Source organism: Miscanthus floridulus, chromosome 7 (genome assembly GCF_019320115.1).
Source record: "Miscanthus floridulus cultivar M001 chromosome 7, ASM1932011v1, whole genome shotgun sequence".
NCBI classification, from domain to species: Eukaryota; Viridiplantae; Streptophyta; class Magnoliopsida; order Poales; family Poaceae; genus Miscanthus; species Miscanthus floridulus.
This window is the reverse complement of record NC_089586.1, coordinates 3,416,592-3,430,127: the sequence shown is the minus strand read 5'-3', so window position 1 is coordinate 3,430,127 and position 13,536 is coordinate 3,416,592. Positions and strand designations below refer to the sequence as shown.

The 13,536-nt window shown below is 41.7% G+C and overlaps 1 protein-coding gene across 1 annotated transcript; it reads left to right on the top strand.

Annotated features, from left to right (window-relative positions):
- Positions 1 to 44: 44 nt before the first annotated feature.
- Positions 45 to 11,644, top strand: LOC136466403 (uncharacterized). The gene is made up of 21 exons (XM_066464788.1): positions 45 to 1,245; positions 1,803 to 2,101; positions 2,202 to 2,269; positions 2,661 to 2,748; positions 2,839 to 3,020; positions 3,290 to 3,426; positions 3,508 to 3,574; positions 3,939 to 4,053; positions 4,214 to 4,325; positions 5,082 to 5,157; positions 5,276 to 5,458; positions 5,815 to 5,975; positions 6,696 to 6,798; positions 7,153 to 7,357; positions 7,431 to 7,717; positions 7,827 to 7,948; positions 8,039 to 8,183; positions 8,877 to 8,969; positions 10,027 to 10,100; positions 10,523 to 10,576; positions 10,668 to 11,644. The coding sequence occupies exons 1-21, from the start codon at positions 233 to 235 to the stop codon at positions 10,975 to 10,977; spliced, it is 3,894 nt and encodes a 1,297-aa protein (XP_066320885.1). The 5' UTR covers positions 45 to 232; the 3' UTR covers positions 10,978 to 11,644.
- Positions 11,645 to 13,536: the final 1,892 nt, after the last annotated feature.

Below are 13,536 nucleotides of genomic sequence, written 5' to 3'. Positions count from 1 at the left end.
TTGCGACGGGCGAGATCAGATCTCGGATCTCCGCGGACCGACAGGCCGTACGAGTCATCCTTTCCGGCTCCCTCCTTCCACGGGTGAAGAGGAGCGACCGAGCGAGGACACGAGACCCCTGTTCAATTCCCAAACTGAAATGGTGATCCGCGACGAGATCTGAGAGAGAGAGAGCGCCTCGCCAGAGGCCCGTCGTCCCCTTCCCCCTCTCCTCACGGCAGCCTTCCACGCGATGGCGTCCTCCGTGGCGCCGCCGGCCTCCCCGTCGTCGCGATCGCACGGCAATGCGGCGGGCGCCGGCAGCAGCGCCACGGCGATGATGCTCCCGGGCCCGCCGGGGCGCGGCAACGGCGGTTGCATCGACCTCAGCCCCACGGGCCTCCTGGCGCACGGCGCCGGGAGCAGCGTCGTCGTGTCGGACCCGCGCTCCATGCAGCTCCTCTGCGTGCTCCCCATGCCCTCCTCCTCCCTCGCCTCCTTCGTCACCGCCGTCCGCTGGGCGCCCCCCGCCACGCCCTCCCTCGACGACGACGACGACGACCGCCGCCCGCTCCGCCTCGCCGCGGGGGACCGCCACGGCCGCATCGCCGTCTGGGACGCCCGCGCGCGGACCGTGCTCCACTGGCTCAACCTCGACGAGGCGCGCAGCGTCGCGCCGGGCTCCGGCGGCGGGGTGCAGGACCTCTGCTGGGTCCACCACGGCTCCGGCTGGCTCCTCGCCTCCATCCACGGGCCCTCGCTGCTCTGCATCTGGGAGACGTCCAACACCCCGCGCGTCCTCTGGATGTTCGACGCGGCGCCCGAGTACCTCTCCTGCCTCCGACGCGACCCCTTCGACGCCAGGCACCTCTGCGCGATCGGCCTCCGCGGCTTCCTCCTCTCTGCCTTTCCCAGGCAGGACTCCGACATTTCGCTGCAGGAGCACCGGGTGAACTGCGGTGCAGGGGATGTCGCCGACCTGCAGAGGCTGGAGAAGGAGATATCGGCACCTGCACCGGCCCCGGCGCTGGCGGCGTTCCCGCTCTTTGTCTCGAGAATGTGCTTCTCCCCGCTGTGGAGGCATATCCTCTTCGTCACCTTCCCGCGGGAGCTCATCGTCTTTGACCTCAGCTACAGCACTGCGCTTTCTGTTACCCCATTGCCCAGGGGGTTCGGCAAGTTCTCGGGTGTTATGGCCGATCCTGATCTCGACATGCTCTATTGCACTCATATCGACGGCAAGCTGAGCATCTGGAGGCGTAAGGAGTGAGTTTGCAGTCCTACTGTTTATGTGGGTAGTGTTGGATGTTCGACAAAACACACGCATATAAATTAGAGCTTACTGAGTGCCCAAAATGTGATGATAGACATTTCTGGTTTGCATTTGAGCTGTATAAAAACGCTATCAGTGCCCTAGTCTGGATGCAGAGAGAAAAGAAAACAGGATTCAATGCAACAATTAGTAAACACTACACGATAAACCTCAGGAGTGTGCTGACAAAAATTGGAACATTTATAAATGAATTTACAGTCAGTTTGTGTGTGCACACTACTCAGTAAGGAAAGCTTTTCCTTTCCCATCAAAATGAACCCCATTAAATGGAAAGACATATGGTTCTAGGAACCATGCATTTTATGTGTCGTGGCCATTACTCTATGTATGTTTGCTTGAAACTGAGCAATACCATCTGTATATTGACATTCGTGTTTTAACAATTCTATGCACCAACATATGTATAGTTTCAGTATATCCATACATGTATTACATGCTAGCATTGCCGTTTTCAAATATTTTGATTTTCTCCTTTAATGTTTGGTTGCAGGGGTGAACAAGTGCATTTATTATGTGCTGTGGAAGAGCTAATGCCTTCAATTGGTACTGTTGTTCCTTCTCCGGCTGTTCTTGCAGCTACAATATGGCAGTCGGAGTCTATTTTCCGAAACATTGACAAACAATGTCAGGATTTGGCACAAACATATTCTTTCATGACTGATACAAATTCAGACCAGAATGCTTGTCATGGAACTATGACATATCTAACGTCGATATCAGAAGATGGCAAGATCTGGTCGTGGCTTTTGAAATTTGACAAGTCTTCACTTCCTAACAAAGCTAATCGAGGTGCGAATCTACGTGGTCATTCCAGTGCAAATGTAATTATCTATTCAATCAAAACGTGCTAATGTTTCCGTTTCTGTCACTAATATTGGGAAGGAACCAGGTAGACCGAGCCATAGCAATGCTGCAACTGCCAACACATCCTCCAATAGACCTGATTTTACAATAAAGGTTACAGCATGAAACTATTTCTCTTTGTTGTCAATAATAGATAATTGCCATGATTAAGAAGTAGGATCAATAGTCCAGTGGGTATCACAAGGGTAATGATTAATGCATACCCTTATGCCAGGGTTTTGATGTATCTGTTTAGTTATTTAAGGCCTCGTTTGGTGGATCTTCGGCTGGCTCTGGCTCCTCTGCGCCGTTGTTAGGAGCCGGTGAAGCCACTATTTTTTGGCTTCATCGGCTCTGGCTCTTTCGGCACTGTGGCAAGGAGCCAGAGCCGTTTGGAGCCGTGCCAAATAGGGCCTAAATTTTGGCCTTGTGTAATTCTAGTGTCTATACCCTCCTGTGTTATGTCCTACTACTCTACTTCGCTCATATTCATTATGCCCTGCAGATTAATTTGATGGGCCAGCTTCATCTTTTGTCATCTACTGTCACTACACTAGCAGTGCCGTCCCCTTCATTGCTTGCCACAGTAGCTCGTATGTCCATAGCCACAATACCCCTTGCTTTATGTTCTGAATTATTTCTAGCCATCAAATTTCACACATCCAAATGTTTCCTATCTGAAGGTGGTGGAAACAATCCTGCTCCAGCAGTGCCACTTGTTGCTCTGGGGACTCAGAATGGAACTATTGAAGTTGTAGATGTTGTGGCCAATGCAGTTTCAGTCAGCTTTTCCGTTCATAGCAGCACAGTGAGGGGATTGAGATGGCTTGGAAACTCACGTCTTGTTTCATTCTCATATAATCAGGTGCCTCCATGTTCTGATAGTTTTAACTCTTGTATATTGTGAATTGTGATTGCACTAAAGTGTTTCTGTAATTTGTCAATGAGACTGCTAGGTTACTTTTGGCAATCAAAACTATTATGATGTTTTCCTTAATTTAGGTACTTGTTGGCTTCATTCAGTTTGCGCTTATGTTTCATCATTGTAACTTTATGCGTTCTTGTATAACTTGATGGTTTTCAGTGTGCCGGCATGTTACTTCTCTCATTGGTTTGACACTTTGACTACTGCAGGTTAATGATAAAACTGGTGGATACAATAATAAGCTTGTTATTACATGCTTAAGAAGTGGGCTAAATCGCTCATTCCGTGTGCTCCAAAAGCCTGAACGTGCACCAATTAGAGCATTGAGGGCTTCTTCCTCTGGACGGTCAGCTATATGTTTCTAAACTATGCATGTGTACCAGTACTACGTTTGTTCTGATTTCTCAAGCATAATATTCTTTCTCAGGTACCTTCTGATTCTGTTTCGCGATGCTCCTGTTGAAGTGTGGGCCATGACAAAGAACCCCATGATGGTACTACTTCCTTTGCCTGTATTTATGCAATTATGGAAAGAAATGACTGTTGACAGTTGAGATGAAAAATTTTATGAACTTGTTCTTCTAAGAAAAAGCAAAGCCTTATGTTACCACATTGACTGTTGCAATGAGCAATTGGTTTGTGCTAAACGTTGTTCTTCAAGGTGACAATGGGAATCAAAAGTTAGTTTAGCCTGAAATGTAAGTTCAGCTACTGTCTGCCAGAAAGAAGGCTGGAGTTACAGTTATTAGTTACTCTTCTTAAAATGGCCTCCCTTTTGTTGTTTTATATTATACATTCAAATCAGTTCTTTCAGTTGGCGAAAGAAGCATGGTATTCATAATTGTTCTGCACTTGTAGCTTAGGTCCTTGGCGCTTCCTTTTACAGTATTAGAGTGGACACTGCCAGCTGCACCTCGGCCAGGTCAAAATGCATCATCTAAGCAGTCTTCAACCTCCAAGGAGCGATCAGCAGGTGTAATTTTCATTCACTAGCAAAACTATATAGACTGGATAGATTGCCTTCTTAATCAGTTTATTATTAAGGAAAAATTCTTCAACTCTTATCAGGACCTTTTTTGACCAAACATTCACCGACTATACTGTTAGATGACATGATCTATTTTTGTCTGCAGAGGCTTCTGGTGCAGAAAATTCTGATGAAACATGTGAAAGTTTTGCTTTTGCATTAGTCAATGGTGCTCTTGGTGTGTTTGAAGTGCACGGGCGGCGAATACGAGATTTTAGGTACTCCAGTTTCTGTCCTTGTACCTTTCAGCAATTAAAGTAAATGCAGCTTTCATCAGAAGACATACAATATCCATTTTCTCTAGCATGTGTCATTAGATATGCACCATCTGATTTATATAGTCATCAACTTTGTTCCACTAGAGCATTAGCATCGGTACATCACTCTTTTCGATAGACCAAAAAAATGTGATATGTATTATCAGGCTCAGAACAGTAAACATAGTATGTATTACCAGGCTCAGAATAGTACACAGCTCTTATGTATTTGGAAAAAAATGATATGCCTGCGGCTACCTCTAGCTGTTTAATTTAGCAACCATAAAATGATGTTCTTTTTTTCTTTTCTGTTTTTTCCACTTTTAATGCAGGAAACAGAAACGTGGCATTTGTTTTTTTGTGTGTATATTGATTACAATTTACAAGTGATAAAATCATGCAATCTGCTGGTACTTGCCCAAATGATGCCTATTCCCTTGGCTTCATTAAGCCAGGTGGGAGATGTTTGGCGCATTTAGAATGAGGCGTATGAAAACATGATTAACTTTGGTATTTGAGGAATGACAGTATCTAAAAAGCTAATGATTATATACACTTTGTGATTTCGAATGAGACTGAGTGTAACTATGAAATTTAACGTAGCAAGACTAGAAATGAAGCATTTGGACTTTCTGCTTTATGCATTCTGCAGTTTATTTTAAGTTAAACATTATCATCACCATTGTGATGCACATGGCCTTCATTTCTGTTTTGCAGGCCAAAGTGGCCCTCATCATCATTTGCATCTTCAGATGGTTTGGTTACTGCTATGGCTTATCGCCTTCCCCATGTTGTATGTATATTTTAGCATTGTGTTTCTTTTATAAGGTCCATACTTCCATTTACAATATTTTTTTATCTGCAAGGCAGGTTATCTTGGGACACTCTGATGAGATGCTATTATCTTATAGGTAATGGGGGATCGATCAGGCAACATTAGATGGTGGGATGTTACAACAGGCCTTTCTTCTTCTTTTAGCACTCACAGGGAAGGCATCAGGAGGATAAAGTTTTCTCCTGTTGTTCATGGTGATCGAAGCAGAGGGCGCATCGCTGTGCTTTTCTATGATAATACATTTTCGATATTTGACTTGGTAAGTATTATCTTCAGTTCTTCTAGATCTCGTGTATAATACCCGTGGAATATGGTTTTGCGCTATTGGATTTCAATGTTTGATTCTAAATGATGGTATATCGATCACCCTGTTGCATATATTTTCGATATTGATATATAGCAACCACTTGTCATTTGATTAAAAAAAATGATTGTGTAGGACTGCCCTAGTATTGTTTTATCGGATGATGCTTGGTTGCATTCTGCTTACATCTTTATTCCTCAATGTAATTCATGCATGATTTATTGTTTGTTTCCAATATTGCTGTCCTTTTATGTTTCAGCAGGAATATGCAACTGTCTCATATGGTACTGATTTCATGAACTATGTTTTAGGATAGTCCAGACCCCTTGGCGAATGCCCTTCTTCAACCGCAATCTCCTGGTACCCTTGTCTTGGAGCTTGATTGGTTGTCAACCCGAACAAGGAAGGATGAGCCACTTATGTTATGCATTGCCGGAGCTGATAGTAGCTTCCGACTGATTGAGGTTAACATGTATGTCATTTTAATCATGCATGTAATAGTTCTAATTCCAGTGTAGAGTTACTCTGTTTATTGTTTAGATTTAAATATGTTTCTGTACTGGAACTCTATTTGATATCTATAAATGAAACTTGACCTGTTAAGGTGTGTTATTATTTATTACTGCATCTATAAGGCAATCATCTCCTGCAGCATGCTTATGAGCTCAGAGAAGGAAGAATATGAGCTTGCTTCTTTAACTCGCTCTAGTTGTATTACACTGAGTTCGTTGAGCTGTATGCTGAATATAATATTTCCTATTTGTTATTCTAAAGAGCTTTCCAACATGTAACACTAAAAAAAGAACTACATAAATGTAAGAATAATGGGAAAAGGCTTTGAGCCCTAAACTGAAACAAATTAAGAAATTGATTCGAAGAAAATTTCTGGTCATTATATCTCCTCACAATTCACAAATATTATTGTCAAGTGTCAACATGATAGGTCACTATGGTAGGAAAGTTATTTCTTTTCCACCTAATTCTCCCACCTGTTAATCCTTTCCGTCCCTTTTTCTATCTTCTGTAACCATAAAGTACTCTAACTTTAAAAACGGTTTGACACTGTTCTTTGATGCTTTAGACCTTATTTAGTTTGTTTGATGTGGCTGATGACCTTATTTCTGATGCTCTATTTTCCCTTTTCAGAAAATTTACGTGTGGAATGTTTTTATTTTCCTTTTTATTTCACCAGTGATACCAAGGGCAGTTCCATTTCAAAGCCAGTAGCTATGAAAGAGAGGTTTAGGCCAATGCCATTTTGTTTGCCAGTATTATTTCCAACGGCCCATGCTTTGGTAAGGTGCATATAATATTTAAAGATTTGTATTTTTATATATTATTATTATGCATGAACTCTGGCGCATGGATATATTTGTTTATATTCTTCTCTTCACAAAGAGTCATTTTATAAGTAATTCTACCAGTTATCAATCACCTTCCTAAAATGTAAAGTCAGTCGATGCAGGGTTTTCCTCTTAGTGATCGTTCTCATGTACATATTTCATTAAGAGGGAAGGTAGCTGCAGGTTTTTCATGAATCATTATTATGATTAGTTTCCTCGGGTCATGGGCATGGCATTTTGTCCTTACAAAAGATCAAATTCTGAACCACAAACACTCAGCAACTTGTGCTTTTTTTGTGATCCTAGGCTCTGCGTATGATTCTGCAACTTGGGGTGAAGCCTTCTTGGTTTGAATGCAATAATAATGATAAATTAGCTGGGGACAGCTTTAAGGTAGCACCAGCATTTGGAGATCTTCGTAGTTACATGATTGAGACAACACTCCCTCCTATTGGTGATGTTGTTGTGGCAGAATTGCTCCTTAAAGTGTTGGAACCGTACAGAAAGGAGGGTATGTCAGCAACAACTTAATTTTTTCCCCCAGTAGATGATTTGGCATATTGACACTACTTTTTTTTGGGAAGGTTGCATTCTTGATGATGGAAGAGCCAGATTATATTCAGCTATAGTGAACAAGGGAGCTTGTGCAAGGTTTGCATTTGCTGCTGCAATTTTCGGTGATTTCCAAGAAGCACTTTTCTGGCTACAGCTGCCTCAAGCTCTTCGCCACTTCCTGGATAAATCAACAAGTAGATCAAGAGAGAAGATCTCACAATCAAGTTTACATCCTGATTCTGAACAAGGCTCTACATTTAATCGGATAACTTCAAGAGAGAGATCTGTTTCTGGAAAGTTCACAAAAAATGCTGCGGTAATCGTTGAATCTGATGCGCTGTACTTCAACACTGCACGAGTGCATGGTTTTAACTATGTATAAATATGTCTATTCTCTTGAATTTAGAAGTTTAATCTTTGTGCAGAATTGTGGGCAATTAAGCTCAATGGCATTTAAGCAAGAGCAACTATGGTTCAATGCAAATGAAAGGATACCTTGGCATGATAAGCTCGATGGTGAAGAGGCTTTGCAAAAACGTGTTCATGAGTAAGAATCAATTATTTCAAACTTGTTCATCAGTAATATATATCTTGGTAATTACCTGTGCCACATGTTTATCATATTCTACGAACACAGGCTTGTCTCTCTTGGGAACTTAGAAGCTGCGGTCTCACTGTTACTTTCAACGCCCCCTGAAGGATCAAATTTTTACCCAAATGCATTAAGAGCAGTTGTGCTGTCATCTGCAGTCTCACAATCTTTGCATGAACTTGCAGTGAAGGTGAGCATCTTTAAAATAAACATTCTCTAGTACATTTTTTTTTTACTACACAGTGTATAACTCTGATCACTATTAGGGGTTAACGCTCGTTAAAGGTCAAGACATTTTGCATGCTTATTTATCTTTGTTAGAAAAGAAGGGCAGTTTGTATGCATGGCAATCAAATCTTTTGAATTTTGATACGGGTCTATTTAAATTTATTGATATTTGTGACGAGCTAATAGCATAGGAATGATTGCTAACTCTTTTACATATTAATATATTTACTACCACATTAGGGGTTTCCCCTATTGTATTCCCCTAAAAAAACAGATATCAGTTTAAGTTAGATATATTTCTCAAACGCTCAGAATTATAAACTGGAATAGATCTCAAAGCTCAAAGGGAATAGTAGAATGCATTATTCATTTCCCAATTGTAGGGTGCAAACATTGCAGTGCCAGTTGTGTTCTCAATGGCAAAATGCAAACACTAAGTGTTCTCTACAGCGTATCCATCAACATAAATTAAACATAAGTACTTTACACCACACCGCATCCTTGATCCTCGTTAACTCTTAGTCGGTTAATCCTTTAAATGCTTTTTGTGTTATATTAACACTTAGTCTGTTAGGATCTCATTTTTTGATAAATGCCATGGTGATAGATATTTTTGTGCAGAGGGTGGTCTTTTCTAAGTAATGATCTTATGTAGGTTGTTGCAGCCAATATGGTTAGAACGGACAAATCGCTGTCTGGCACGCATCTTCTCTGTGCTGTTGGAAGATATCAGGAAGCATGTTCACAGGTACTATTCTTACGTTTGGCTTAATCAATCATGCTCTTTTCTTTTCTTTTCTTTTCTTTCCTTGAACACGCAAGAGAGTCAAGCTCTTTTCTCTGTCCATTCTCCATTTACTTACCAGATATGAAATAATGTACCATGCTGCTGTTCTAATAAATATAGAATGTTGACAAATACAAATTACCTTTGCCTTCTCAGTATTAAATTTCTTACCTTATATGAGCATGTTCTTGCAGTCAATTAGTTTTGTAAGTAGCTCTGGTTAAGGCTCTTTATGTCACTGTCGACTTCCTCTTTCAATTGATGTATGCAATGGACGATCAGCATAATATGTGGGTTATAAGCTAGTTATTTGATTATTTATGTAATGGCAATATGGCATATCATAGAACAGCAAAGTTGTACTCCGTTCCAAATTTTAAGCCGTTTTGGCTTTTCTAGATACATAGTTTTTTGCTATGCACCTAGATATGCATTCTAAAACTATATATCTAGAAAAGCTAAAACAACTTACAATTTGGAACAGCCAGAGTATTTATTAAGTTTTGTAAGTCACATGGTGCAGATAGAAGCTATGTTTAATTTATTTGACTATGACACTCTGGTGCAGGAACTCCACTAAATCACTGCCATCTCTATATGTAAAACTGTGGTGGATAATTACAATTTTAATAATTATTGAGAAGACCTCTAGTAGTGCCATTGTCATCTCTAGATGTAGCGTAAATGATGAGCTAGACCTGAAAAAGATGATGGCTTTTAGCTTTGAAAGATCAAATATGACCAAATTCCTTCCTCTTAGTTTGGCTGACGAAATATTTGTTAAATAATGAGGCATTGTTTTTCACTTTTTCAGTGATAGCTGGGATTTAGAGACAATAATAATCAATCCACATTTACAGAATGCTTCCTTTTTCCAATTAATATGCCCTTCAAAGTTGCAGCATTTCAAAGGATCGTTTTTTATTATTGCAATATTTGTTTTCCTAAATTTTATTGAGCGTAATGTGAATCGAACTGAATATGGGTCCAACCACATAACCTTTTGGTTCTGTTTCAGCTTCAAGATGCTGGGTGCTGGAATGATGCAGCTACTTTGGCCGCAAGCCATTTGCAAGGATCTGACTATGCAAGGTATAATTCAACTATGCCAATTTATTATATCTGAAAGGATGAATATTGTGCTCCCTAAGTACTTACAAAAACCGCCTTGGTTTTGTCTTTCAAGTTTCAACTTATTTAATCAATATATTGCTTGGCCTATCCACGACCCATGGTTGTGATTTTGTGAATTTTACAACTAAGCTGAATGGAATATGAAAGTAAATTAAAAAGCTGGTGGCATCAAATTTATGATCTAGTCATCGGTGTAGTTAACAACCTGATATTTGGTTGATATAATTTTTGCTTGGGCCAAACTGGAACCACAGACCAATGGGCCCACATCTTTTTTGCAGAACTGGGTGAAGCCCAAATGTAGCTTTGCTATTTCTGAAGCCGGCCAGTAAAGAACCTTTTGTTTTGTAATTTGTACTAAAGGTGCTTGATTTGTGCAGGGTACTGCAGAGGTGGGCTGATTATGTTCTTCGTGGCGAGCATAATATGTGGAGGTAAAAAATGACCCTGAACAGCTAACAAGTAGCAAGATTCGATTGTTTTTCTCTCTTGGTGGTACTAACACAGTGGTTGCATTTTCTATAGAGCTCTTATACTATACGTTGCTGCTGGAGCACTGCCAGAGGCTTTGGATACACTCCGCAAGAACCAGCGCCCAGATATCGCAGCAATGTTCTTGCTAGCCTGCCATGAGACCTACTCACAAATCTTATCAGAATCAGAGGCCGAGGATGACACTTCCAGGTTAGCACTGACGCCGGAGCAGACCGAGAAGCTCCGGTTCCCTTCCAAGAATGTGGCCGACGAGGACCTGATTGCAGTCAGTGAGGTCTTTGGGCAGTACCAGCAGAAATTGGTTCATCTCTGCATGGACGCCGAGCCAACAGCTGATTGAACCTTGCACAGTTGCACGCCCGCCATGTCACATGCCCTGTGGTCTGATGTGCTCGAGTAATTGTAATCCTCAGCGTCTGCCTTTGGATTCTCCGTTTTTTAAGCTTATTATCAACAGGTTGCAAGTTGCTTCCAAGTTTCTGCGAAGTTTTTTGTTTTGTCTGTTGGTACCAGACAAGAGATTAGGACTGCTGATGTGGCAGAATCTGATGACAGGAGGCAGGAATAGGCATGCAAGTGCTGTATTGTAGGTGGCAATGGTTGCTACTGTTTATATAAGCATTTGTATTTGGTACAAAAATATGTAGATTTTGTTGTGCGAAGAGTGTGCAGCGAAACTTGTCTTGTGGCTGAGATGAGAATAGATGCTATCGAGACAACCGCAGATGATACACTTACACCTGTACACCCATATCAGTTTTATCTAAAGATGGTTAAATGCTTATCTGCAAATGCGTTGCTTCAGGCCTTGGAGCCATCGCTGTCATTGGATCAATTGTTTTGGAGGTTTGAAAGCTACGTTCTTGTCCTATACAAGCCCTCCATGATTATGCAGCAGCAGCATGTAACTGTCTGTATCTAGTTTGGTTTATCAATCAGTCAACAGTGTTTTCCTCTCATACCAAACCAGTCAACAGTACTTTTAGTCAACAGCTTATAAGTCAATCTAGCCGAAACGAACATGCTGATGGATGATGGATAATGATTATAGATGATGGATAATTTGATTTTCTTTAAAAACGTGAAATCCCTATCAATATATGGTCTGTTCGTTGGTTGGTTTCTGAGCTGATAAGCTCGGTTGATGCTGGTTTGTTGTGAGAGAAAAACATTGTTGACTGGCTGAAACCAATAAACAAACAGGCTGATAGGCCCCAATCGTCCAATGACCAAAAGCACAGCTGGCCATTAACCATTATGGGTGATGATACTGTTTTGGATAATGTAATTAACTCGTGAAAGTAAAAGTAGACTAGTAGGTAGAAAAACGGGCATTGTCGTACCGATTTGATACTATACTCTCTCTATTCCTAAATTGATGACCTTCTAGTTCTAGGTATGAATCTAGACAAGCATGTCCAGTCCAAATTCATAGCCAAAGGATCATCGTCCTGTTCACTTGAGTTTGTTTGGCTGATAAGCCATGGCTGAAAGTACTGTTGGCTGATTTGGTGTGAGAGAAAAATATTATTCGTTAGCTAAAAAAGTACGGTTTATAAGCTAAACAAGCTGAAACAAACATTGTGCATGTATTTTATAATACTCTCTCCGTTTCAAAATTAGTGAGGCTTTGTTTGGAATAAAGGTTTTCCATATGAAAAATGAAGGAAATAAAAACATAGGAAAGGAAGATGAGCAGGGTGTTTGGAACAAAGGAATGGGACAGACCCTTTCCTCTGAAACTGTAGCGGCAACAATATTTCACATGAAAATAAACATATGCTCCCACCTGTGGTTTTTGTTTCCTGAGCTGAAGCCCGAGGCAGCCATGCCATTCAACTCATCTGAGTGGAGTAGATTAGTTATTTGTAGCCTATACAGTAGGAACCGTGGAGTTAGATTTAAGAAAGATGGTCTTTGAGTATCATTGGGTCCTGATCAAAGTAAAAATAACATAAATACTAATGCCCCACGTTTGGGCACATATCTATGTTATTTAGCCTATAATTAAATACAATTAGCTTTTAATTTATTTCAATGTTTTAAGTTTTCCTGGGTTACATCTTCCTTTGTTCCAAACACATCTTATACTTTTCATATGTTTTCCCATTCCTCTGATTTACTACAACACCCCAACCCTATTCATGTGTTTCTTTCTTTTCCTCTATTCTATATTCCTGTGTTCTAAATAGGCCTGATCCTCTAGTTATGAATTTGGACATGCATATCTAGTCTATTCCCTCTGTTCCTAAATAACTGTCGCTTTTTGTTTTCGTGCTGTAACTTTGACTGGATTTGTAGAAAATACGTGCAACATTTGTATCTTCAAATAAACTTATTATGAAAATAGATTCAACGATCTATTTAATGATATTAATTTTTGTCAGGTATCGATATTAGGGATACCCAAAGCAATGAGGTTAGTGCCCACGCTGACTTCCCCGGATGGAGTAAGACATATTAAAAGGTCTTGCCCGACCCCAAGGCCGCGGGCTTCGTCTCGCCCGACCTCAAGGTCGCGGGCTCCGTCTCGTCTGACCCTTTGGGTGCGGGCTCCGTCTCGCCCGATCCCTTGGGTGCGGGCTCCGTCTCACCCGACCCTAAGGTCACGGTCTCCGTCTCGCCCGACCCAAGGCCGTAGACTCCGTCTCGCCCGACCTCGAGGCCGCGGGCTCCATCTTACCCGACCCCTTGGGTGCGGGCTCCGTCTCGCCCGATCCTAAGGCCGCGGGCTCCGTCTCGCCAGACCCCTTGGGTGTGGACTCCGTCTCACCCGACCCCGTGGGTGCGGGCTCCGTCTCGCCCGACCCCGAGGACATGGTTTTCGTCTTGTCTGACGGGGACTCATACCGCCGTCAACCACTCCAGGTCTAAGCGTATGGGACTGGGTCAAAACTCT

Coding starts and splice junctions, on each gene's coding strand:
- LOC136466403 (XM_066464788.1), top strand. CDS start 233: ATGGCGTCCTCCGTGGCGCCGCCGGCCTCCCCGTCGTCGCGATCGCAC. Junction 3,021..3,289: donor TTTCATTCTCATATAATCAG/GTGCCTCCATGT, acceptor TGACTACTGCAG/GTTAATGATAAAACTGGTGG. Junction 4,326..5,081: donor CGGCGAATACGAGATTTTAG/GTACTCCAGTTT, acceptor TCTGTTTTGCAG/GCCAAAGTGGCCCTCATCAT.